This window comes from Dendrobates tinctorius, unplaced genomic scaffold (assembly GCF_039654945.1).
Source record: "Dendrobates tinctorius isolate UK_male_01 unplaced genomic scaffold, ASM3965494v1 ptg000156l, whole genome shotgun sequence".
Lineage (NCBI taxonomy): Eukaryota > Metazoa > Chordata > Amphibia > Anura > Dendrobatidae > Dendrobates > Dendrobates tinctorius.
In genome coordinates, this window is record NW_027361823.1 from 13,404,012 (window position 1) to 13,428,764 (window position 24,753).

At 42.3% G+C, this 24,753-nt stretch overlaps 1 protein-coding gene and 1 long non-coding RNA gene across 3 annotated transcripts in view; one reads left to right on the forward strand and one right to left on the reverse strand.

The window, feature by feature from the left end:
* PRKG1 (protein kinase cGMP-dependent 1) overlaps positions 1-24,753 on the forward strand; it is a 1,325,447-nt gene that overhangs the window by 1,238,509 nt on the left and 62,185 nt on the right. For both annotated transcript variants that reach the window (XM_073548242.1, XM_073548243.1), the window contains exon 10: positions 24,184-24,280. In XM_073548242.1, coding sequence (XP_073404343.1) covers positions 24,184-24,280 — 97 coding nt within the window. The remainder of the gene's footprint in view (positions 1-24,183; positions 24,281-24,753) is intronic.
* Positions 14,220-19,061, reverse strand: LOC141051330 (uncharacterized). The gene is made up of 3 exons (XR_012220629.1): positions 18,526-19,061; positions 16,123-16,227; positions 14,220-14,691 (listed from the first exon to the last, which is right to left on the reverse strand). It is a non-coding gene; the product is annotated as an uncharacterized lncRNA (long non-coding RNA).

Genomic DNA, 24,753 nt, shown 5'->3' on the forward strand with positions numbered 1-24,753 from the left:
TTAGGTTCATCTTACAACAACCCCAAGGCTTGAAAAAATGCATCCACATTAGTCAGAATAGTATTTTCAGGGGTCAGAGAAAAAGCCCAATCCTGGGGATCACCGCGCAGCAAGGAGATGACAATTTTTACCTGCTGCACAGAGCTCCCCAATGAGTTAGGCTTCAAGGCCAGAAATAATTTACAATTATTCTTAAAATTCAGAAATTTAGACCGATCCCCAGAAAACACATCCGGAGTAGGGATCTTAAGTTCAGCAGCATGTGACTGAATGAAGTAGGTGGAAATTCCCTGCACTTCAGCAGCCAGCTGCTCCACATGATCAGACAATTGCTTAATCTCCACTAGGAAAAAGAAAAAAAAATCCTCCTACGGCCCCAGAGAAAAAGAGGAAAAAATATAAAAAAAAAAAAATTCTGACACTTTTTTTTTTTTTAACAACTTTTTCCTGCTTTTGAGTACCCTAGAATCTGTGGTATGGCTGGTGATTCTGTTATGAATGGGTCACCGAGGAGAAAAAGGCAAAACAAGCTAAGTCACAGAAAATCAGAGAGGTTGGTAATTATGCAGATTGCAGATCCCTGATCCTACCACACAACTAGCAGCAGCTGTGGAGCATACCTACAATGTTCCTAGATGCTTTGTCACAGCCGGAGGACTAAATAAGCCTGAAGCATGAAAAGGGGAAAACTAACTGTCCCAGAGCAGACCCCAAAGGAATAGATAGCCCCCACACATGTATTGACGGTGAAACAAGATGAAGGCACAAACACAGGCAGGAAAATAGGCTGAGCAAACGATGGGGCCCAAACTAACTAGAAAGGAAAGACACTGTCTTCAACCTGCAAAAAACCCTACAAAAATAATGTCCAACACTTCTGATAGCAAAATTAACCCTGAAGTCACTAGACTTCACCCACTATATCAGCACTCTGAAATATTCTGAGACAGAGCAAAAAAGAGACCAAACTAGTAAGGGACAAAAAGCAAATTGGCAAAATATTGATAAATAAGAGTGGAAATTCAGCACAGCCCCCAGCCAGGGCTGGCTGACTACACAAAAAACTGAATAGACCAACAAAATCAAGTGTGAACATTAGCAGAAAAACTTAGCTTTAGATGACTGGAACAGAGCTGAAAACCAAGAGCTGACAAGCCAGAAGGAATCACCAGCAACTGAATAGGGCGTCGGCTGTCTTAAATCCAATCTGAGACTCCTGAGGTCCAATCATCATCCTCATTCTCAGGTGGCAGATCTCCACCGATCAAATCAGCCTCACTACCTCCTGTTACCACCAGAGAGAGTCTGGAAGGAGAACTCACAACTGGTGAACCAGAGAATGAACTCACAACAGTCTGAGCTGGGTCCATGGCTCAGCAGAAAAAAAAATTATTGGTTGGTGATAATGTCACATGGACCCGTCCTGTGTGATGCGACAAGCAGGCCGGTAACTATAAACAAGACGCGGCACGTGAAGCTGTCCTGTGTGACACAGGCCCGCAGGCCGGTATCTGGAAACAACAAGACAAGGGGGAGGCAACGCAGTTACAACGGTGGGCACTGCGATAGGGAAAGGGGATGTGGAGACCTTCTGCACGTCCCTGAGTCAGTGTCCCTACCGCTCCTAACTTTCCCTATGCCAGTTCCACACCGGGCGCTGCTCAGGATACCTGTCGCCCTAGCACACCCTACACCTATCCCTTGCTAGGGAGCTGGGTGGAGCAGGCACTGGCCCCACCGCTGTACTAATACACAGGAAGGAAAAACAAAAACAGGGGAACACCACTTAGCTTTACTCTGTGCACTTGCTCCTGGCAACAGTCCACCACCAGAATGCAGCTCTCCTCCTGAAACCTTGCCACCAAGCTCTGTCAGAGCTACAAGGAAATCCCCTCTGACTCCTTCCACACCAGGGCTCTGACCATGCTGCAAGGAGCTCTCTCCAGCTCCTTCCTCCAGCAGGGATGGTTGGAAATTAATACTATCACCAACGCTGATTACAACACCTGTGACTCTTTTATAGCAGAGTCAGCAATCACACCTGCAATCTAATCATGCACTTATCTAAAGAAACAGAGTGCAATGACGTTCACCACCACCGGGGGACAAATTTAGAACAAAAGACACCACAGTGCAATAATCCCAATGGCCACCGGGGGCAAAAACCAAACCTAAGCACAGAAAAAAAAGGTTACCTGTGCTTTATATCAGTCCTGATCCAGCATGGATCATGACAGGTACATCTTCTTATGATGACATCCAAGAAATTTGACAACACTTGTAGACTATGAGATCCCCCCTTTTGGTGGGAGAATCAGACTTTACAATAACATTAGAAAGTATGTCTCAGACAGCTTTTCTTGTCTGCATCAGTCATGGTAGAAAGGGGGATAGCTAATTAACTAAACCAGAAAGCCAATACCTTTAATGTCACCGACACTGGAAGGAAGAAGGAACTCTCATAGTTAATATTTTCTCTGTTCATTTTTAAAAATGGATTGCCATGGTTACTGGTGAGATGGTCATTTAGCAGTAAATGTATAGATATTGATAGCATAGAATGAATTGCAGATGTCACCCACTGCCATTCTTATAAAACATAAAAATGTTTTATATCTGCTGTAGGTGACACTTGTCACTAGAGCCACAGATTCTAGAGGTAGGATGTGTTCCTCAGGGCTTCGCCCATTACCACAGATTACTGACGTGTCCAATGGACCAGGTCCTCCTAATAGATTTGTACCAACTCTAGAGCTATTCTCATCTTGGGCATTTATGGCATATCTACAAAATATACCATTAAGGTCTGGTACATGGGGGGGTCCCACAACCTATTGCCAGAACAGGTGTCATTTTGGCATGAATGGAGATTTGGTTGTACAAGTGCGGCTTCCCATTCAGTTGACCGAGGTCTCAAAAATTGTCGAGAAGTGTGCAATAAATGTACATGATATATGACCTTACTAGCTGAGTAAAATGACAATTGGAAATTTACCACATACATTTTTTGAGGGTGGAGCAGAAAATAGCACTTCTTTGGTTTTCATAAGCCAATAAAATACCATTAGGCGTCTGCTGGACAGATCGCTACAGTAGGCAAAGAAATGGTAACCAATGAATACCATGCATCCCTATTCTGATGAATCTGTTGAATTATGTGTTATTCTGTAATGTCTTTATTGTCTGTAGAAGTTCATTCTGAAATGTAAAATGCTGCCAAATATGTTGGTTCAATAGAAATTTAAAATTATTATTATATGATGGCGCTATTAGAAGGCATTAGAAGTCATGATTGAATTCGCAGATTTGTTAGCAAAGTGCATGGTTTGAAATAGAGACGACCATGGGAAGATTGTACTCTGGGTGGTACCCCTCAGCTTTTCTCCTTCTGGTTTGGCATCATGGACAAGTCTGTCCTTATTTGGTTAAAAGTAGGGACCTCATCAATCAAGTTTTGCCATGTTGGGGGAGGGAAGAAGGGAACAGCTTACCGGATGCCACACGTAATTACTTCTACATACTACCATAGCACTTCATAGTAAAACATGATTCTTTGTAATGCAAGGTCCTTTCTGCAATTTCATGCTGTATGTGGTTAGCGTTCCCTTTCAGTAACGGAACCTAAAGCAACTTTCATATTTTATATTTTCTCATGAAGATTGCTATTAAAGGAGCTTTTCGGTAAGATCAATCTCCAAAAACCATACTGGTCTCCTAAGGCTAAATCTATTGACACCTTCATATTGTCTATCTGTTCCTGCTTTCCTTAATAATGCGCAGGAAATGTAATTTTAATCAAGACATCATAAATTGCCATGAGTTGTTTCACCTGAGAAATTCTATGGAAATTTTGAAAATATGAACTGATGTTGGGCCATGAGGATTGGAGTTTGGGAAATCCTGCGCTAATCATTCTGACTTCTATATTGGAATAAGCTGGAAATAATACTGAGTTGTTTTATAGAAGACATAAATCACATCACTGTCATGGTGGGGATCCAAAAACCCTGTGGCCACAATGGGGTCCTATGTACCTGGCTGTACCTCCTGTGCCTTCCCAACAGTACCATTGCAGCCTGTACAGTTACAACCCCTTAAATTAGATTTCATGTACCAGTCCTGTCTAATACGGTCCTCTGTAGAACACATCCCTATAATATGTCCCAACAAAAGAAATAGAAGATAAGAGATACTTGGCAGTCCAAGTAGCGTAACAAAACTTTATTCAGGCAAGCAAAAAAATTCAATGACATATTGGCCCTATAACATGGGTCTTCATCAGATACAGACTGCAACAAGAGCAACAAGAGGTATCGGATAAGCTATCTTCACTTGAGAATGGCGAGCCATGTCAAAGGGCCGAAACATCATTGACCTTTTTGGATTGCCTGAATCAAGATTTGTTGCACGATTTGAAGTGCCAAGTATCTCTTATTTTCTTCATGTGCATGGGATGGAACCCTTCTTAAGCACCCAATCCTTTTTCTTCCAGTGTGTCGTATACCTACCTCTCAACAGCGGATATGCCATATGTTAATGATTAAGAATATATGGAATTTGTCTTTAAATGAAAGAATTATTCTCAATTGTTGAGGAAAATTTCAGCGTCTTTGAATTAACTTTCTGGGCACTATGAGTTATGTTATCTCCCTCTATCATTTATTCTTCTCTCCTAGTTTTCACCCTAAGTGCTGAAACCACTTAGATGTAATTGTGCTGTGTAGATGCCTACACCCCACTAGGCTCATCAGCACTTACGGAAAATCATAATTGGAAAGTGATCTGTAAAAGATGCTTTAATTAGAGTGTCAGTAGTGACAAAAGTGGAATGAAACTGTATTTGAAGTAACATTGAACTCAGCAACATCAAATACTGTTCTGTCAGCCACATGTGAGAGACTTATTAGTGGCTTTAGACCATTTTTATTTTTGAATTAATATGTAATTCTGAGTACCGCAAATATTAGGAATTTCTCTTAGAAGGGTTGTCCGCTCTAAAACAACAATTCTGTAGTCACTCTATGTGGCTGCAGACTTGTGATCCTCACATCGCGTGCACTGCTCATGATAAAGATTCTCTAGTGCTGACGCCAGGAGAGGACGGTCATGTCACCACAAACATGTGATATACATTCTCCTGGTCACAGACTAAAGAGGGGCAGCCTCGCTCAATGCAAGTGTATTGAAAGGCCAGAAACAGTCTAATCAGATTATGGTTGGTAGTAAGTATATCTTGTGGTACGCATATACTTGTGGTGACATGACTGTCGTTCCCGACGCTAAGGCTGGTTTCACATTTTTGTGTGCAGCGCATCATGCGCATCTGTGCGCATGCGTCATGCTTATCTATGTTTAACATGGCGTACGCATGGTCTTGCGTTTGCATGCGTTCGTCTGCGTTTTCGTGCGCATGCGTTTTTTCAAGGTGTTTGTCTAGATGCGCCGGACGCAACCTGTTGCATTTTTCGGTCCGCCCAAAGGTGTAAAAAAAACCGCATGCATACGCTTGCTCACGGAATGCATCAAAACACATTACAGTCTATGGGAACGCAGACATGCACATGGACATGCGTACGCCTGCGTTTGTGTACTCATGCGTTTTACGAATAAACATGTGTAGACACTGGTTTAACACCTAGAGAACGAATGCGCATAAAAAACGCAAACGCATGCAAAAACACATGATGCATTTTTGCATGTGTTTCTACTTGCGCACGATGCGCTGCGCACAAATACGCAAATGTGAAGCTAGCCTAACACCAGAGAATCCTGACAGCCTGCAGTGCTTGCAATGTGAGGACTCACAAGTCTTCAGTCACATAGAGTGACTGTAACCTTTTACTTTTTACACCGGACAGCCCCTTTTAAAGTTTTTCTGTCATGATTAGAGATGATCAAATCTCCAGAAATTGATTTCAGGATGATTCACTCGATTTGGCGGTTGGATTTGATCTGGTGCACATAAAATCAATATTATTTCCATTTATTATTCTTTGAGGTCTTCAAAGCATAATAATAGGAGAGGATGGAAAGGGTTAAGGATAAGGGATAATAAAGTATATCATACTTACCTACCCTATGTCCTTTCTAGTCCTTCACCCCCATCACATATCCCCAGGTTCTTCACTCTGGTCTATGGTTCTTCCAGTGTTGAGACCAGTGATTTGCCGCATGCGGTCACATGGCATGCGATGCACATCATGGACGTGGGGACATAAGGATAGGTGAGGTTCCATGGCAGGTGAGTATAATGTGCTTTATTATTTTAACTATTTACCGCGACTTAAAAGAAATGTTGAAATTTGACGGATTCAACAGGATCAGAAATTTGTAGAAAATTTGTAATGTATTCTATTTGTTGCGGATTGATTTGCTCATCTGTAGTCAGGAGAAGCAGTCGGGTGCTAAAAGCAAGGACAGAGTTAACATTCGGGAGTTTATGAGTAATCTGTTTAGTGTAGGGGTTGTCTTATCTTATTAAATGGTTAAAACGAGCCAGTTTGCAATTTACTTCTCATTAAAGATTGTCTCTTTTATCAAGGACAAAAAGATTATTCTTTAGTTTACTGCTCATTACCTAGGTTACCGGTCACCTCTGCAGTCTGAGTGTAGAGGAGCGCACAATGCATGCGCACTCTATGCTTCAGAGCAGGGGTGCACAACCTGCAGTCCGGGGGCCTCATCAATGCCTTTATCTGGTCTCAGACATTCCAGCCAGAGTCTGGTGACTACTCATACAGTGCCTTGAAAAAGTATTCATACCACATAAACTTACTGGTATATTTATTTTATTGGGATCTAATGTGATATACAAACACAAAGTAGCAAGTATCTGTGTACTGTAAAGGAAATAATTTGTGGTTTTCTAAATATTTTAAAAATAAAAATTTGAAAATTGTGCATTTTTAGCCCCCTTGAGTCAATACTTCGCAGGACCAACTTTCGCTGCAATAACTGATGCAAGTTTTTTTTTTAGGTATGTCTCAACCAGCTTTGCACATCTCGTAGGTGTAACGTGAAAAAATGTAGAAAAGCTCATGGGGTATAAATAATTTTTCAAGGCGCTGTCTATATTTTTCATGTTAGAGGAGAGACAAGTAGCACCCCAAGGATGGTACTTATTAATGGTGCCCTGTGTGGCCTTGTCTGTGACCATGCAATCATCCAGATGAGGAGGAGATGAAGTAAAGCACTGGAAAGGAAATACATCAGTGCTTCCATATCATTGTGTTATGGGAGAAGAGAAACCCGGAACTGAGTCTCCGTCTCACATAAACTGCAATGGAAAAAGCTGAATCCATGCTTTCCTCCTTTCTGAATTATGAAAGGAAGAGTGTGGAGCTCTACCCTCCCGAGAGTTGGGAGTCCTAAAAACTAAATCAAACACCTATTGGATTTTTCTGTTTTGATATATTTGAAGTTTTATTGCCCCCATATAGGTTGGTATAAACTGATAATGTGGTTCTCGGACCCTTGCTTTGGAGCCTGAAAGCGCTGCTTTGAAGCTGATCGGATCGCTGGATCTTGCCAGCTTCAGTATTTCTGCACGTCTTCCATTCTGTAGAGGCAAAGCTGCCTCTGCTAGCAGCATGGGGGCACTCTAGCTACACACCAGTGGCACGGCTGTGCTGCTAGTCTGAACTCTCAATCTTTGGGAGCGCACTGCTCCTTGCAAGCCTAAAGTCTGGAGGCAGGTGAGCGGTGCGCTCCTGAAGAAATAAGATGAGAGCACTCCTTTAATAGCCAATGTTAGTAGAAAATAAAGATTTTGCATTTCCAGTTTCTGGGCAAATTTCTCTTTTTCTGTGTTGTGCTGAGGTTTGGTCTGTAAGTCAGAGCAAGGAGCTGATTTTTTTCTTTTTACTGTCTGTGAATCAGAGGGCTGCACACTACTTACTCAAGCTTTTATACAAACAGCATGGGCTGGTGAGTAGTTGCATACACCTTCCATTTTGGGAAAAAAAGACAATGCTGGAAGTATTCACAGGAGAATTTAAAATTGTAATAGGGACTATGATGTGGCACTTGGCCTGTAACTGAAAGCAGGGTCAGACTGTTCCACCGAAGGACTGGAGGATTCTCCGGTGGGCCCATGTATTGGCACTGTCTACAACGACAGGGACAGCGGTCATGAAATGCCAGCTGATAGGAACACTGTTCCGTTCAGTACACAACATCAACTGCAAGAGAACAGAGCTTCCCAGATGAAAGCACCGCTCTCCCTGGTTGTTACAGGTGCGGCAGAGCAGTGATAACGATCCAGCAGGATGGATCAGTGTTCTGTTCAGTACGACGTCCCGGGAGAGCAGTGCATGGGTCACTGAGTCTCTCTTCTGCTGCAGACTGCAGCTCACTTCTCGTACTGAACAGAACGCTGATCAATCCTGCTGGATCCTGATCACTGTTCTCCTGCACCGGGAACAAACAGGCAGAGCAGAGATCTGTTGCTAAGGCTAAAACTGATTGGCAGCAGTGCAGCCAATCAGTGTTAGTTTTGTTTGTGGCCTCCTCCCCCGCGCTGACAGCAAAGCTCAGGTAATGAGCCACGGTGTGGTTAGTAAAACAGTGCTCCTCCCCTGTCACAGGCTGACAGTAAGAAGCACAGGGAGATGGATGGCTCCCTGTTACATCACTCACCAAGGGTTAGATTTATGTAGCTGAGCAGGATTAGCACCCAAAACTACCTGAGCCCCCACCAACACCAACAGTGAGTGTCAATGGGGACTTTACTCATTGGTGATATAGGGTGAACAGGCTCAGTCACTAAGAGATGAGGGAGGACCCTCTTCCCTCATTTCCTGTTTCACCCCGACTGAGCCCCCCCGTATCACGTTTGACTAACTGAGCCCCCGGTATCACCCTCTGACTGACTTAATGTCCCCATTTTGGTATAATGACCCCCATCCTGGCCCTCTTCAAGTAATAATGTCCCCATGCTATTACAGTGTCCAGCTTCTGGCATAATGTCTACCATCCTGGTATAATGTCCCCATCCTTGTATAATGGGTATAATGTCCCCATTCTAGTATATTGTCCCCATTTTGCAATAATTTTTACATCCTGGGCCCCTTCCGTTGTTCTCCAGCACATTTTAAAAAGAAAAAAACATTTATTCTTACCTTCCTCTGCTCCCACGACATGCAGCGTCCTTCAATAGACTGACTTCTGTGTGCCATCAAGGGCGGCGCACAACGTCACTGCCATGTGTAATCCATCATTGGCAAGCCAACATCAGCTGCTGGTCTCTGATTGGCTGGCAGCGTGTGTTGCAGTGCAGGGAGCTATCGGGTCTCTGCCTTACAATACATTTCAGCAGAGGACGCACATCCAGGTGAACTTGGTGTCGGCAGGCCATGCTCCAGCACAGGCCTGGCTGCGGTTGCACTCTCCATGACTGTAATTACACTCCTTCTTGTTTTGTATGTTTCAGTATAGCAGTATATAGTGGAAATAATGATCTGATAGGAATCCAACTTAATTCTGGATTTCACAGGAGTATCAAGATGGGGGCACACAGCTGCATGGTAGCCCATCAGCCCCCCTCAATCATGTCCACTAAAATACCACGGTGGGTGATTGACAGTTGATATAACTGGTTTCACTGCAGTAATTCGAGCTAGCTCTGTTCGCTGCTGTTGCCATTGTTGTGGGTGAAGTGGGCTCCGCTCCTCGGCCAACTCCACACATGCGGATCCTGCTGTGGACCTACTGGTATGTTCATCTGTGCCAAGGGATTAATGTTTGGATTTGATTTGATGTACAGTGTGTGCATGGGGAGAGGAGCGCTGTTATCCCAGGACTGGCCCTCTTAAAAAAGGCATGGAACAAATGCATTTATATTGCAACCTTTTTGACATGTATAAAATTATATACCTACGCAAATTTTGACTAACTGGATGCCAGCTCCTTATAACATATTTTACATCAAACTTATCATTAGGGGTGACATTTGATCAATATGGAATTGATGAGCAGTACACTCGTTACTCGAGATTCCTATCAAACAGGTAATCCGCACATGCTTTAGCATGCCGCAAATCATGCAGCTACGGTGACACAAGCTAAATCTCCGCGCACATCCAAATACTCGGAGGCCACCCGAGCATGCTCGGGGAAACCTGAGCAACGAGTAGACTCGCTCATCACTAATTAGGACATTTTAGCTCACAATTCGGTGGGCTTGTATTATTTCTATATAGTTGCATAGTGCTCCCCAGGAATGATCTTCTCTGGTGATCCCAAGGTGCTCCAGTCAACCGCTGCCTGAAAGTGATCGTATCTCGCCATAGGACTTGTTCACACTTTCAGTATGATGTAAATCAAATAAAACCCCATGATCCATCACATTTTTACTGTACAGTACCCACTATTATGTAACTGGAATATAGATAGAAAGATATGTTTATAGATATATTTAAAACTATACTTTGTAATATTTTTCCTTTGTATTTGTTTAATCAAATGTAAAATTCCATGCAAAATCTAAACAATCGGTCATGGATGCAGCTTGTATTAATCTCTGCTTTTAATGGCCATGTGGCCGCATCACTCAGTTCTAATCTAACTGGAAATTAAAGTTAACAAGAGCCCAACAGAGAAGCGTCATGTCGGGACATCATTTCCGATCTTTCTCATAATTGAGCATACAGACAGGTGACTAGGTAGCGATCTCACCAGCTAGTGTCCCGCTCTGCGGCTGTCACTTACTTGGGATTGCACGACATCTAGTGGTAGATATTGCTAACTGCGTGTTACTCCCGCAGACTATAATAACACCGATAATAATTATTGGGGCAATTAAACTGTTCCACTTTGCTAAATTAGGTTTTGTGAGGCTCCCAGCATTCTTCACAAAGATTAAAGGAATCTGATGAAGGAAGTGTTAAGTCTGCAAATTCTGCAGCTCTACAAGAATAACAAGATTTAGATGTCACTTTTTTGAAGAAACAGAACATTTTAATTTATAGAAAAAGCATCACAGCTCATCAATATTTTTATAGGCTAATCTATAATGTATAATCTATGTATTATGTATCTATTATGTTTATCTATCATCTATTGTTTAACTATCTATTATCTATCTTTTTTGTTTATCGATTATCTACTATGTATCTATTATCTATCTATTTTATCTATTATGTATATATCTATTATCTATATATTTTCTATCTATCATCTATCTGTTTCATCTATTTATCTATATAGCTATGATCTATCTATCTATCATCTATCTAGTATCACTCTATTACGTATCTATCTATCTAATCTATTATCTATCTATCTATCTATCTTATCTATCTATTGTATCTATATCTATCCATCTATCTATTATCTATCTATCTAAATACAGAAGCCTCTGTAAGCACCTAGCTGTAGGCAAACATTGACTGTAAGAAGTGTTGACTGCATTGCTGCTATATGGAATATACTTATGAAAATGAGGGTACTTAGTGCATAAATTGACCAATTCATGTGAGCGCATCAAACACGTCAAAATGACCTTTCTTGTAGGGACCATAACCTAATATTCATTAATCATGCCTCTCCTAGGCTAAAAGCCGACAAATTGAAAAGTCAGGTAGGATACAACACTAATTCCAAGCAATGTTAGGCCATGTGCACACGTTTCAGGCTCTGCGGGTCCGCAGCAGTTTCTGCTGCGTTGTACAGTACCATTGTTTTCAATGGTCAAACCAAAAACGCTGTGCACATGCTGCAGATTACAATCCGCAGCATGTCAGTTCTTTGTGCGGAATCCGCAGCGGTTTCACACCTTCTCCATTGTAGAGGTGTGAAACCGAAGGGCTAATCTGCAGAATAACCGCAGGACTTTTGACCTGAGAATTTACCTGCAGATTTTTCCAAATCCACGTGGAAAAATCTGCAGCACCAAAACTACGTGTGCACATAGCCTGTTTTAGGAAGTGCTCAGTCAGAAAAGGAAGCAGTCCTCATCACCTTCAATAAAAGCTGACGAGCACCTCCTAACACACTAAAGCAAGTGTGAACAGGTGCAAGCTGCTATGATTGCAATCTATCGAAACAAAAGAATCCAGCAGCGCTCTGTCAGCGCTAAAATGAATGCAGACATTGAATATGTGAAATTCGGACTGCAGCACTGCTGTCATAGTATCTATCGATCTATCTAGAAAACAGCAGTGACGCAGCACCAGTATATCATGTGGTGGGTGGAGGCCTCTCAGCCTTATAGCAAATTGTGTAACAGTATAAGTAATGGAGGCGGCGCTCCATAAAGCTCTATGAGCTGTGTTTATTACTCCAAATGGAACTAAAACATCTCCACATAGACTAATAAAAGGTGCAGTTTTTTGGAGAGCTACATCTGTAAATCCTTAACCCCTTAATGCCACAGCCCTTTTTTGGTTTTGCCTTTCTGTTTTTTACTCCCATTCTTCTCAGAGCCATAACTTTTGTATTTTTCCATCAATATGGCCATGTGAGGGCTTGTTTTTTGCGGGACGAGTTGTACTTTTGAACGACACCTTTGGTTTTACCATGTCATGTACTCAAAAACGGGAAAAAAATTCCAAGTGCGGTGAAATTGCAAAAAAAATGGAATCCCACAACTGATTTTTGGATTTTTTTTTACCATGTTAACCAAATGTTAAAACTGACCTGCCATTATGATTCTCCAAGTCATTACAAGTTTATAGACACCAAACATGTCTAGGTTCTGTTTTTATTTAAATGATGAAAAAAATTGAAAGTTTGTTTAAAGAAAAATAATAAGTTGTGCCATTTTCCGATACTCATAGCGCCTCTATTTTTCGTGATCTCGGGTTGGGTGAGGGCTTATTTTTAGCATGTTGGGCTGACGTTTTTAATGATACCATTTTGGTGTGGATAAGATCTTTTGATCACCCATTATGGCAGTTTAATGCAGTGTTGCAGCAACCAAAAAAAATTCTGCAGTTTTGACTTTTTTTTTTTCACTACGTCGTTTATCGATCGGATTAATTTTTTCTACAGCGTGCTAGATCGGGCGATTAGGCAATTTTTTAATTGTTTTATTTGAATGGGGCAAATGGTGATTTGAACTTTTTATTTTTTTTTATATTTTTAAAAACATTTTTTTTTACTTTTTGCATGCTTCAATAATCTCCACGGGAGACTAGAAACTATGATATCAGATAGCCTGTATGTAGCAGAAATGCTCACTTGCTATGAGCACTGACCACCGGGCGGCGCTCATAGGAATTTGGCAGTGGCAACCACAGAGGTCTGCTGGAGATCTCTGGTTGTCATGCCGAACCATCTGTGACCTGCGATCAAGTGATAGGATCACCGACGGGCAGGATAAGTGATGCGCTTCCGGCACAATAACATTAAATGCCGCTGTCAGAGATTGACAGTGGCATTTAACAGGTTTGCATCCACAGGTGGATCGCGATTACACCCACGGCTGTTAGGGGTACATGTCAGCTGTTCAAAAACAACTGACATGTTCCTGGAAAGATGTGGAGCCCACATCAAAGGGAGGGACACAACATGCACAGTACTAGTACGGCGCAGGTTATGAAGGGGTTACAAAAATTGCAGAACCCAGGTTCATCAGCCAAGTCAGAGTTCATCTTTAATTCACTTACACGTTAACAATTGCTGAAATTAATGTAGCAACAAATGGAGACATGACGTGTATGCTTCTGCAATCTAGTGATTACAATACATATTCAAAACAGAATAAAATGTTTATATTTGAAAATTTATTGCTTTTAAAACACAATGAAAATGTAAAACACAGACGACATTTGCAACATGGCAATTTGGTAATTTGGGCCCTATCTGAACGAAAGCTCAAAAATTGGCAATTTTTTAGTAAGTCAGAAGTGACACAGATGTCACAGTTGTACAGATAACGTGTTATTGAGCAGTGATACATACAGTTCTTAGTCCTTGTCTTCTGCAAAAAGGCGTGTAATCACATTAGAAAGGATCTTTCACAGGTATTAGCATATTAAACTGGCCACATCATGGAATAGTGGCTGCAGCACTAAATAAAATGTAGTTTTGAATTTGTAATTTCTTATCTCTTTCGCAGAAACATCAACTTGTAAAGATTATATTCTAATCTCCACTTTATTCACGGGGGGCATTAGCAGAGAATTCCTCTCTGAGGGTGCTGACTTTTTCCCCAGCATAATGTTGACCAATCAAAAGTAGGAATCATCATGCAGAGAATAAAAGATCATACTCCCTGGAGAAGGTCAAACCCAGCTTTCACCATGTTGTTGTTGTTGTTGTTATTATTATTATTATTATTATTATTTATTTATATAGCACCATTAATTCCATGGTGCTGTACATGAGAAGGGGGGTTACATACAAAGTTATAGACATCGTTGAAAACAAGTTATAGACATCGTTAACAGTAAGCAAATTTACAATGACAGACTGTTGCAGAGGAGAGAAGACCCTGTCCTTGCGGACTTACATTCTAAAGAATAGTGGGGAAGAGACAGAAGGTCGGGGATGCAGCAGCTCTGGTGGTGATGAGGCGGCAGCTCAGGCGGTGGTGAGGCGGCTAAATGGTCATGGCAGGCTGTAAGCTTTCCTGAAAAGATGGGTTTTCAGGTTCCGTTTGAAGAATCCGAGGGTGGTGGATAATCGGACGTGTTGAGCCATGGCATTCCAGAGAATAGGGGATATTCGGGAGAAATCTTGGAGGGGGTTCTGTGAGGAACGAATAAGTGTGGAGGAGAGTAGGAGGTCTTGGGAGGATCGAAGATTACGTGAGGGAAGATATTGGGAGATTAGTTGAGAGATATAGGGAGGGGAAAGGTTGTGGATGGCTTTGTAGGTCAGTGTTAGTAGTTTGAACTGGATTCGTTGGGGAATTGGGAGTCAATGAAGGGATTTGCAGAGGGGGGAGACAGGGGAGTAGCGACGAGAGAGGTGGATTAGTCGGGCAGCAGAATTGAGGAGAGACTGGAGTGGTGCAAGAGAGTTAGCAGGGAGGCCACAGAGGAGAATGTTGCAGTAGTCAAGGCGGGAGATGAGGGCATGTACAAGAGTTTTAGTAGATTGAGGACTGAGGAAGGGACGGATTCTGGAAATATTTTTGAGTTGGAGGCGACAGGAGGTGGCAAGACATTGGACATGTGGTTTGAAGGACAGGGCAGAGTCGAGAGTTACTTCGAGGCAGCGGATTTCAGGTGCGGGAGAGAACGTGATGCCGTTTACCATAATTGATAGATCTGGTAGGGAAAATACGTGAGATGGAGGAAAGAAAATGAGTTCAGTTTTGTCTACGTTGTGTTTTAGGAAGCGTGAGGTGAAAAAGGAGGATATGGCTGATACCAAGAGTATAGATGGAAAAAAGTAGGGGCCCCAGGACAGAGCCTTGGGGGACTCCAACAGAGAGGGGGCGGGATGAAAAGGAAGTGTGGGAGTGGGAAACGCTGAATGTGCAGTCAGAAAGGTATGAGGAAATCCAGGATAGGGCAAGGTCTTTGATGCCAAGGGAAGAAAGAATCTATAGCAGTAGGCAGTGGTCAACTGTGTCAAAGGCAGAGGAAAGGTCAAGAAGGAGGAGGATGGAGAACTGTCTGTTAGCTTTGGCTGTGAGTAAGTCATTAGTAATTTTGGTCAGGGCAGTTTCAGTGGAGTGGTGGGGGCGGAAGCCAGATTGCCGGATGTCAAGGAGGGAGTTAGATGAGAGGTGGAAGACACACAGCTCTGCTCTGCTCTCTACACTGATCTCATTGCTGTAGGTGGGAAGGTTAGTATAGCAGAGCTCTGTGTCATTACAAATACTTCTCATCCCATGGCACTGTCAGTGCTGCTCTACTCACCCTGCCCACACACTGACAGTGCCATAGGATGAGAGCTGCAAATGCAGAGGTATTTGTAATGACACATAATAAAGTACACTTTATAAAAATGTACAACACTGTACATAATACAAGAGAACATTAAAATAATGTCAGTCGCTATATATAATAAAGGAGGGCACTATATTACAATGGAAGGCCTTATACATTAAAATAATTGAGAGGGCTATACATTATGAGAGAGTTAGTTTTAGAACCAAGACTGTTACTGCTATCATCTCTCGGTAAGCTGTACAGTTTACAGAATACATATTTATTTCCAGTGACTTACTGGTGACGTCTTCTCTAAACTCATGTCCATCCGATCTGACCTTGATATCGACATCTTCCAGTAATGACCTCTCTTTGAAGAGTTTGTGGCACAGATCACTTCTTCCTGAGAATAACAAGGTTTTATATATACAGTACTGTACAAAAAGAATTAGGCAAATGTGAATAAAATGATGCAAAGTAAGAATGCTTTAAAACATAGAAATATTATTAGTTCATTTTTATTGATTAGAAAAATGCTAAGTGAATGAACAACAGAGAAATCTAAATAAATTCAATATTTGGTGCGAACAAAACAACATCAGTTCTTCGAGGTGCACTTGCTTACAGTTTTTGAATGAACTTATAAGGGAAGTGGTTAAAAGACATCTTGAAAAATTAGCCGAAAATTTTCTGTGGATTTAGGCTTAGACAAATTCATTAGTTTCTTCATGTTGTCCAATAAAGACTTGATGATATTGAGTTCAGGGCTCTGTGGGGACCATATCATCACATCCTGGATTCCTTGATCCTCTTTATACTCAACTAACTCCTTCTGAATTCTAATGTTTCCCCCAAGTAAAATAATAGCACTTATACTCACCTCCGGCAGTGTCAGCACTGGCTCTCCTGGGGCTTGCGTGACGTTATGTCATGCGATCCCTGTGGCCAATCAGCGGTCACTTCACTGTACCCTACTTTAGACAAATCAATACATCTGGAGGAAGTGACAGCTGCTTCCATCTCACTTCCTCCGGATGTCAATTATGTCCATAGAAGAGAAGAATGAAGCTGGTGCTGATTGACCTTGGGATCGTGTGATATAATGTCACGTGAGCCCAGGGACAGCCTACACCACTGGAACAACGCCAGCACCAGAGATGAGTATAAGACCAGGATTACACTTGTGATTATGATGCGAGAAACTCGCGCATCAATACCTGGCACTGCCACCAGCACTCAGATCAGAGTGTGAGGCTGCATGTATTTCTTTGCAGCCGCACACTCTGGTCCCGAGTGGCGGCGGCAGTGCCAGGTATTGATGCGCGAGTTTCTCGCATCACAATCGCAAGTGTGACCCCGCCCTAAGTGTAATCATTTTACTTGGAGGAAACATAGGAATTTAGAAGAGGTTGCAACCTTTAATGACATTGGTTGTGTGCTTAGGGTTGTTGTCCTGCTGCAGAATACATTTGTAGCCAATCACACAACGCCCTGATATTATTGCATGGTAGATAATTACCTGTCTGTATTTCTCAGCATGAAAACAATGTACACAACTCTACTGTATACTCCTAGTAATGTAATTATTAATCCTTCTCACACCTTAACTCTCGATTCATTAAAATTTTCTCCACCCTCCAAAGTTAGAAAAAATGACTACTTTACACCTTTAGTTCCAGTATAAATTGCTAGTCTCCAACATTGAGGGCATTTAAATAAGAAGACAGTTGCAAGGTTGTTTGTTTTTACAAGCACATTACAACTTTTACCATTTAAGAAATTTATACCACCCATGTAATACATCTCTAGAAATCTAGTACCCATTACTTGTAATAGTATTACACTCAGGAAAAGCATCCGGCCCCATTTTGATTACTTCTTTTACAGTAAAGAATCCTCTACTTTGATTCTAGTCTATATACTGCTCTGGCAAAAAAAAGAGACTACTTCCAAATGTTCTGCTTGTCTGATTTTTCTCTTTATAGGTATATTTTTGAGTGAAATGTAAATTGTTCTTTTAGTCTACAAACTTCTGACATCATGTCTCCGAATCTCCAAGCAATAAATTTTGTATTTTTTTTTCTGAAAAGGAGAAATGGTCAAAATTAAAAAAAAAACAAAACAAAACAATGCTTTCAGACCTCAAATTATGCAAAGAGAACAAGTTCATAATCATTTAAAAACAGCAATACTAATGTTTTAACTCAGGAAGAGTTCAGAAATTAATATTTTGTAGAATAACCATGCGTCTTGGCATGCTTGCCACCAGTCTTTCACACGTCTTCTGGTGCAAAAATTGTCATGGCCTGTATGTGAATTGGGTCGCCCTCCCAGGGCTGCGGGGGTACTCGGTACCGGGCTGGTGTCGGCGGGACGTGTCACAACAGCGGTGACCCGGACCGTGGCCCTGGGCGCCCAAGTAATGGCGATATGGGAATGGTGAATAGTTTGTGATGCCACCTGTGGTGTTCTGCAAGGGAGGTGTTAAGCCGACACTGCAGACCAATCCTCTGGGACAGATGGTGTGGTGCAGCAGTGATGGTATAGCCCTCCACAGGCAGGGCTGATGTCCCAGGGCAGTGTAGATGTGGGGACACTTTGATGGTGTAGTGTCCGGCGCAAGGGATGTAGCAGTGTCAGGCGAGCGGACGCAGGAAGGAATGGAGGACACCAGGGCATGTAGTTCCAAAGCTTTACTCACAGTCTGTAGTGCCCGCTTCCGTGCCGTGTCCTCCGGGTCAGGGACTCAGTCAACCTCCAGGCAAGATGGAAAGCTCCCTTCCACACTCCGCCAACTTATGTGCCTTTTCTGAACGTCTCCTCTATAGCACCTTTAAGTGTGAAGATCTCCTAGTACTGAGTTACACTGGAGTTCCTCCTGACAGATGTTCCCAAGAACTCTACTTGCAGGGCAGACAGCTGTAGCCTGCTTCGGGGACTCTCTACTCCTGAGTCCCGGCTCTCTATCCGTATTGCTGTTGTGCCCTCAAGTCTTAGATGGGAGTAGTGCATTTATACAGCCCACTACTCCACCAGTGTTCTTCCTCTAACCCACGTCCTCTGTGTTCCCTTTTTCTCCTACGTTCTGTACTTGTCTTTCCCTTCTATGGAAGCTCAGGTTTCAGTTCTACATCTTTCTCCTTCTTTCCTTTCTCGTGCCAGCTGGCTCTGGTCACTGAGGCAGCTGCAGCACTCCTTCCTCCATCCCTTCTTCCAGGGATCTCCTTTCCTCACTCCTCTCCGAGTGACTTCCTCCCTCCGACTGACCTCCTGGCAGACTGACCTGTAATCCTAAACCATCCCACTCTTTTATTTATCCTAAATTCCACCCACCTACCAGCAAGTCTAGTGTTCCAAGCAGGGAACCACCAAAGGTGCTCTGCTTCTCTCTAAGCAAGGAGCTGCAATGTGGTTATGCTGAACTACTCTATTGTGTGGGGTGCGAGTATTGGAGCGTGGTCAGGAGCCTCCAAATTACCCGGATGGTGGGGCACCACACCTTAGGAGAAGGTGCAGTACCTCTGTGGTGACTGAGCCTCAGGGGAGCCACAGAATTCTGGTTTAGTGCTGCAGGGGTTAATACCTTTTGGCCTCTCTCTGGTTCAGGGAGGGCTTTAAATAGCCTCATTTGGGCTCTATCTGTTGTCAGTGATACTTTTGACCTCTGCTTAGTTCCTGACCCCTGTGTATCTGTGGATACTGTCTGCCTGTGTATTCTTGCTCGTGTATGACCTGGTCTGTTCCTGTTTCTGATATTGCTGCTCAACTCTTGCTTTGCCTCTCTGTTATGACCTTTGCCTGTCCCTGACCTTCCGTTCCATTGCTCCTGCCTGTACCATGCTGCTATCTCAGGTTTCCAGACTCTGCTTTGTGACTGACTACTTCCCTGTCTTGCCCCTCCTGTACCATGCCATCTCCTGGCTTAGACCCACGCCTGCCCGACTACCCTCTGGGCATCTCTAGCCCAAGCGCTGGTCTCCGGAGTGCCAGGGCTTGTCTCTGTCCCCAGATACTGCCCCAACAGTCACGTGCTTAAATAAATAATAAAAAAAACCGGCATGGGGACCCCTCTATTCTTGAGAACCAACCTTGCTGAAGCTGACAGCTGAGAGCTGCAGCCCCCAGCTATAAGTGTCATCTGGTTGGTTGATAAAATGAGGGGGACCCCACGTTGGGTTTTCATTCATTCTTCTCTCCTGCCGGCAGAGCAGGAGAGAAAAATCACAGCCTCGGTTAGCACCAGCCACTGGGAACAGCGCTTACTGTAGCGCTTCTTCCCGGCGCCGTCCGTGTGGTCCCGATGCGGCACACAGTTGCCACACGTGTGCCACACGGAGGTACCAAATGTCCACACGGACATAGCTCCACTACCGTTTTTTCCGGTACCGAATTATCTGGACATGTGAAACTGGCCTAAGAAAGCATGGCTACGTTCAAAAAACAATGTATCAATATGACATACTCTATTAACAAAAATAGTGGTAAAACACAAAACGTTGCACAAAATCAACACAATGTAAAGAAAAAGAAAATTGAAGTGACTGAGCAAATTGAAGACCTTAAGGTATGGTTATACATACAAATAAGTAAACATGTGTATATATAAATGAGGGAAGATAAATATACCTAGCCTGCTCAGACAGCCTGACTCATGTTTCACACAGCCTGCTTCATCAGGGTAAAATTTTCTTTTTTTTCACATCTACAAAATTCAATACTTTTACCGTTTTTGTAATGTTTTTCACTTGTATGTATCTCACTCAGTGTTTCTCCTGCCATACCCTTTATCAGGTTTCAAATTAATTTTCCTATGGCTTAAATGTTTTGGGGTTTATTCTTTCTTGCAAATTATTGTTTTTTTAGCCCATTTGATGCCTGAAAAGTGAAATGGAGTCTTTCTGACCAGATTAAAGATTGGAAAGTGTCGGACCTATTGGCTATATGGCATATAGTGTAGTGTCATCCTTTGACTGCTGATGATTTACTGTCTAGCACAACCACTTGTATGATAAGTGATCCATAGCAGGTATTTACTGCTGGCTAAAAATCCTCTTATTGTAACCGTAATAGAAATCTGTACGGGATGTACAATGGTATAAAAAGATTTTATTGTGTACACTAAATCTCTTCCGGAGACATCTTATGGAGCCCTGACAAAATACTCGGAACAGAATCCATTACTGTACTCTACAACTGCTTCCAGCTCCTTAAAGGTAGTTTACCACTTGTATTATTTTCATAATCTAAACCAGGTAGTGATGCATATTCTTTTTTCCTAATCTATTTTTATGTCTTCTGATTTTTTCATTGCATCTTGATGTTTATTATACTCACCTGGGGGGTGGTCCTAAGCGGTCCGGTCCGATGGGTGTCGCAGATCCGGGTCCGGCAACTCCCATGTTCTTGCAACGACGCCCTCCTGCTTTCGTTCTCGCTCCCAGCATCTACTTCTGCACAGGCATACTGCAGTGCGCAGGTGTCGGGAAAGGTCAGAGAGTTAGCAGATGCATCTGACCCTTGGTGCTTGGTGAGGTCTAGAAGCCCCTCTGCTACATATGAAGTCAAAGCATTTAGTCACGGCTCTATGGTTGGGTCTCCTGTTGTAAAAATTACTTAAATTTTCAACATGACAAATGCCAGTCCAGTAACACAATGGCATCAAATTCAGCCAGCCAGTCTCTGTTCTACACTCATGAGAGGCAAATACCCCGAAACAGACTGTTTGTAGACAGAAGCAGATTTGCAGCACCCATCAGTGGCCACTACACATATAACAGAGCTGTGCTGTTCAATTCAGTTTAATGTTTACATCTAGGTATTACCAGGATTGAATCGGTGATCAGTGGGGATTCAATTTACCCACGATTCTGATATTGGGTAATTCATCAATATTTTATGCCTAAAAAAAAAAACACGTTTAGGTTTTAATTCCAGGTAAACCGAATGAATGAGAGAATCTATGTATTGGGAAAAAGTAAAGATTCCTTAGAGTCTTGATTGCTGGCAGTCCACAAATCTGGAGGTGAATGCATATCTTAGCAATTTCGGTTTTGCTTAGCAAGTAGTCAAAGTCACATTAAATACTGGAAACCAATTAATTGGTTGCTATGGACAACACTAATACTTATTTACATATTATTAAAATAGTCTTTATGTCTATGCAGTAGAGATGAGCAAACATTTTGAAATTCAAATTTTCAATTTATTCAGCTCTTTATTTCGTTTTCTGCCTATCTCTATAGCAAAGCTGTTATCTGAAAAGTCTTTTCACTTCAAAGGGAATTGGTCAGGAGGTTTATGCTACTTTATCTGAGATCAATGTGTATCCTATAAGAGACTTAGGGCCCATCACATATAGCGATCTTGCTAGCGAGATCGCTGCTGAGTCACAAGTTTTGTGACGCAACAGCGATCTCAACAGTGAGATCGCTGTGTGTGACAGCAATCAGCTAGCGGCCCACCTGCTGGTATCGCTGGTCGCTGTAGGAAAGCCCTGGACATTTTTTTGCTCACTGGTCTCCCGCTGGCCAGCACGCATCGCTGCGTGTGACAGGCGGGAGACCAGCGATCAGCTGGTAACTAAGGTAAACGCAGGGTTTCTAAGCACAGTGCTTAGAAACCCTCTGTGTACCTTGGTTACCAGCGCGTTGATGCAGGGAGCTGGTAACGAAGGTACACATCGGGTTTCTAAGTGACGCTATGTAAAAGATGCCATGTAAAATTATTATAAGAGGATAACGAGGCATACATATACCTACCTTATCTCACCCATTATGCCCTGTATGAGAAGGAACAGTAATACAGCAGCTTCCTCGGGGGCTGTCATTTATCTGAGATCAGCCTGATGTAGACAAAGAGAATATGATTTCAATGATGTATCCCTTAGATTACCAAATGCATCCATTCTGATACAATCAGAGATTTTAGATTTAGAAATGCAGCAGAGCTGAAGAAGCTGGCCCTGCCCACACCATAGCTAACCCCACCCACGCCAGGCTCTGTATATACAATGTCCATAGACTATCAGGTGCTTATCACAGGAGGGGGCGGAGTCAGACTAGCATGCTCGCGTTGCTGTGCCCAGCAATGATAAGCTCCTGGTGCTAAAACAATCATTGCAAGCAAACAAATCCATGGAACTTAGTAAAAGAGACATTGCTGAAATCTCTTTTAACCCTTACAGCATGCTGTTTTCAGATTACATAGCAAAAACCTGCTGACAGATTCCCTATAAAATGGATTTGGAATTCCCTGCTTCTACTATTATAAAGGCTATGATAATCCCTTCTGATTGGCTGTGCTATGTGGCGATATCTTATGATAGCTGCAAGGTATCGTGAGGTTTTTCTACCTTCCACACCACTCGGTCGTGCCTAAAGTCATGTGAGCCTTCTCTGGATTTTGCAATCTTCTACAATGTGTACAATCACTGCAGGTTCAGCAAATTTCCTAAATTTTGACATCAATTTGACTTGAATTGATTCACTCATCTTTACTAGGAAGGCATTCTGTATACTGGATAACACAACACCTGATAGGAGCCATGGTTGCCTGCTTCTCTTACCCTCTACCCATATTACATTCCTCTCTCTGATTCCTCGCTAATATTAACATAATTGCATTACTTTCAACTCGGTTATAGGAGACGCCTGTGTGAATTCATGGTATTTGTTCAGAGAAAAGCCAGTCACATATGTTTAGTATGGTATGTCTGATGAACCTATGCCGGGTAAGGAACATACTTGGAGGTCTTTCTACAGAAATGTATACCACCATCTCCAGGGTCAAATCTTCTAGTGGGTGGGCAGAGCCAGCCTGTCCTTTCTGTACTAATTATATCACATTGCTCATTGAGATATTTTAGGAGTTTTATATTGACCGGTGTTGAACCAGTGACTTTGGGCAGACACAGAGAGGACTAGCAGTGTAAGGAAGCGAATAGAGCCAGTGAGGATGGGATGAAAAGCGCAGTCATACTGGATATATTTCTAGTGGAAGTGTTTCTAAGATTGCCAGGATATGACCGGAGCAAATAAATGCAGATATTTCCATGGTTCTTGTTACCCATCTTATCCTCCCTAATCTTCTGCACAAGCCGGAATCTTCTAGCAGAAGTCTAAATAATTATTACACTGGAGATTTGCCACCATGTAACAGTAAGGCAGCACATTGTAGCAGGTGAAATTCTACTACTGACTATAAAGTACTTGGACACTGCGAGTGTGACATTGAAACTTTTTGGACCAAATCAGAAACATTCTCATATGGACATTATGATCAATCCCACTGGTTCCAGTAAAGACTCTTCACAAGTTCACGTTTCTAAAAGACTTTTATTTTTTTTCCTCAAAAAATATAGATATGAGGCTGAGGCGGCATTCTTCGGTAATCTCAAGCTTACAGACTTTAACATCATCGATACTCTAGGAGTTGGAGGATTTGGAAGAGTCGAACTGGTAAGAAATTGTTATTTGACTGTATGAAATGTCCATGTGAAAGCGGTCATTTTGGAAAGGTGTTTGATAATAGTGACCACATATAATATAGATACAATATTCTCTTGACTCATAAATTTTGCAAACAGTTGTAATTTTTTCATTGGAGTTTTGCCACTTTGTCAGCTTGGGTGGGTTCCAATGCTTTATGCTATAATATTAAGGCATAGTATAGCAATGAACACATATCATTATATATGGCCCACATTTATAAAAATTAGCGTTTTATACATAAGCCTAAAATAAAGGACCGTTGGAGTAAATGGAAGTAAATCTATTAAAATTTTATAAGTCTTAGTATGTTTTGCATATTTTGGAGTATCCCAAGTTAAGAAAATTAACCCCTTCCCAACCTTTGATGCCACATAGGCGTCATGAAAAGTCGTGCCAATACGACCCATGATGCCTATGTGGCGTCATGAATTGATTGCCCC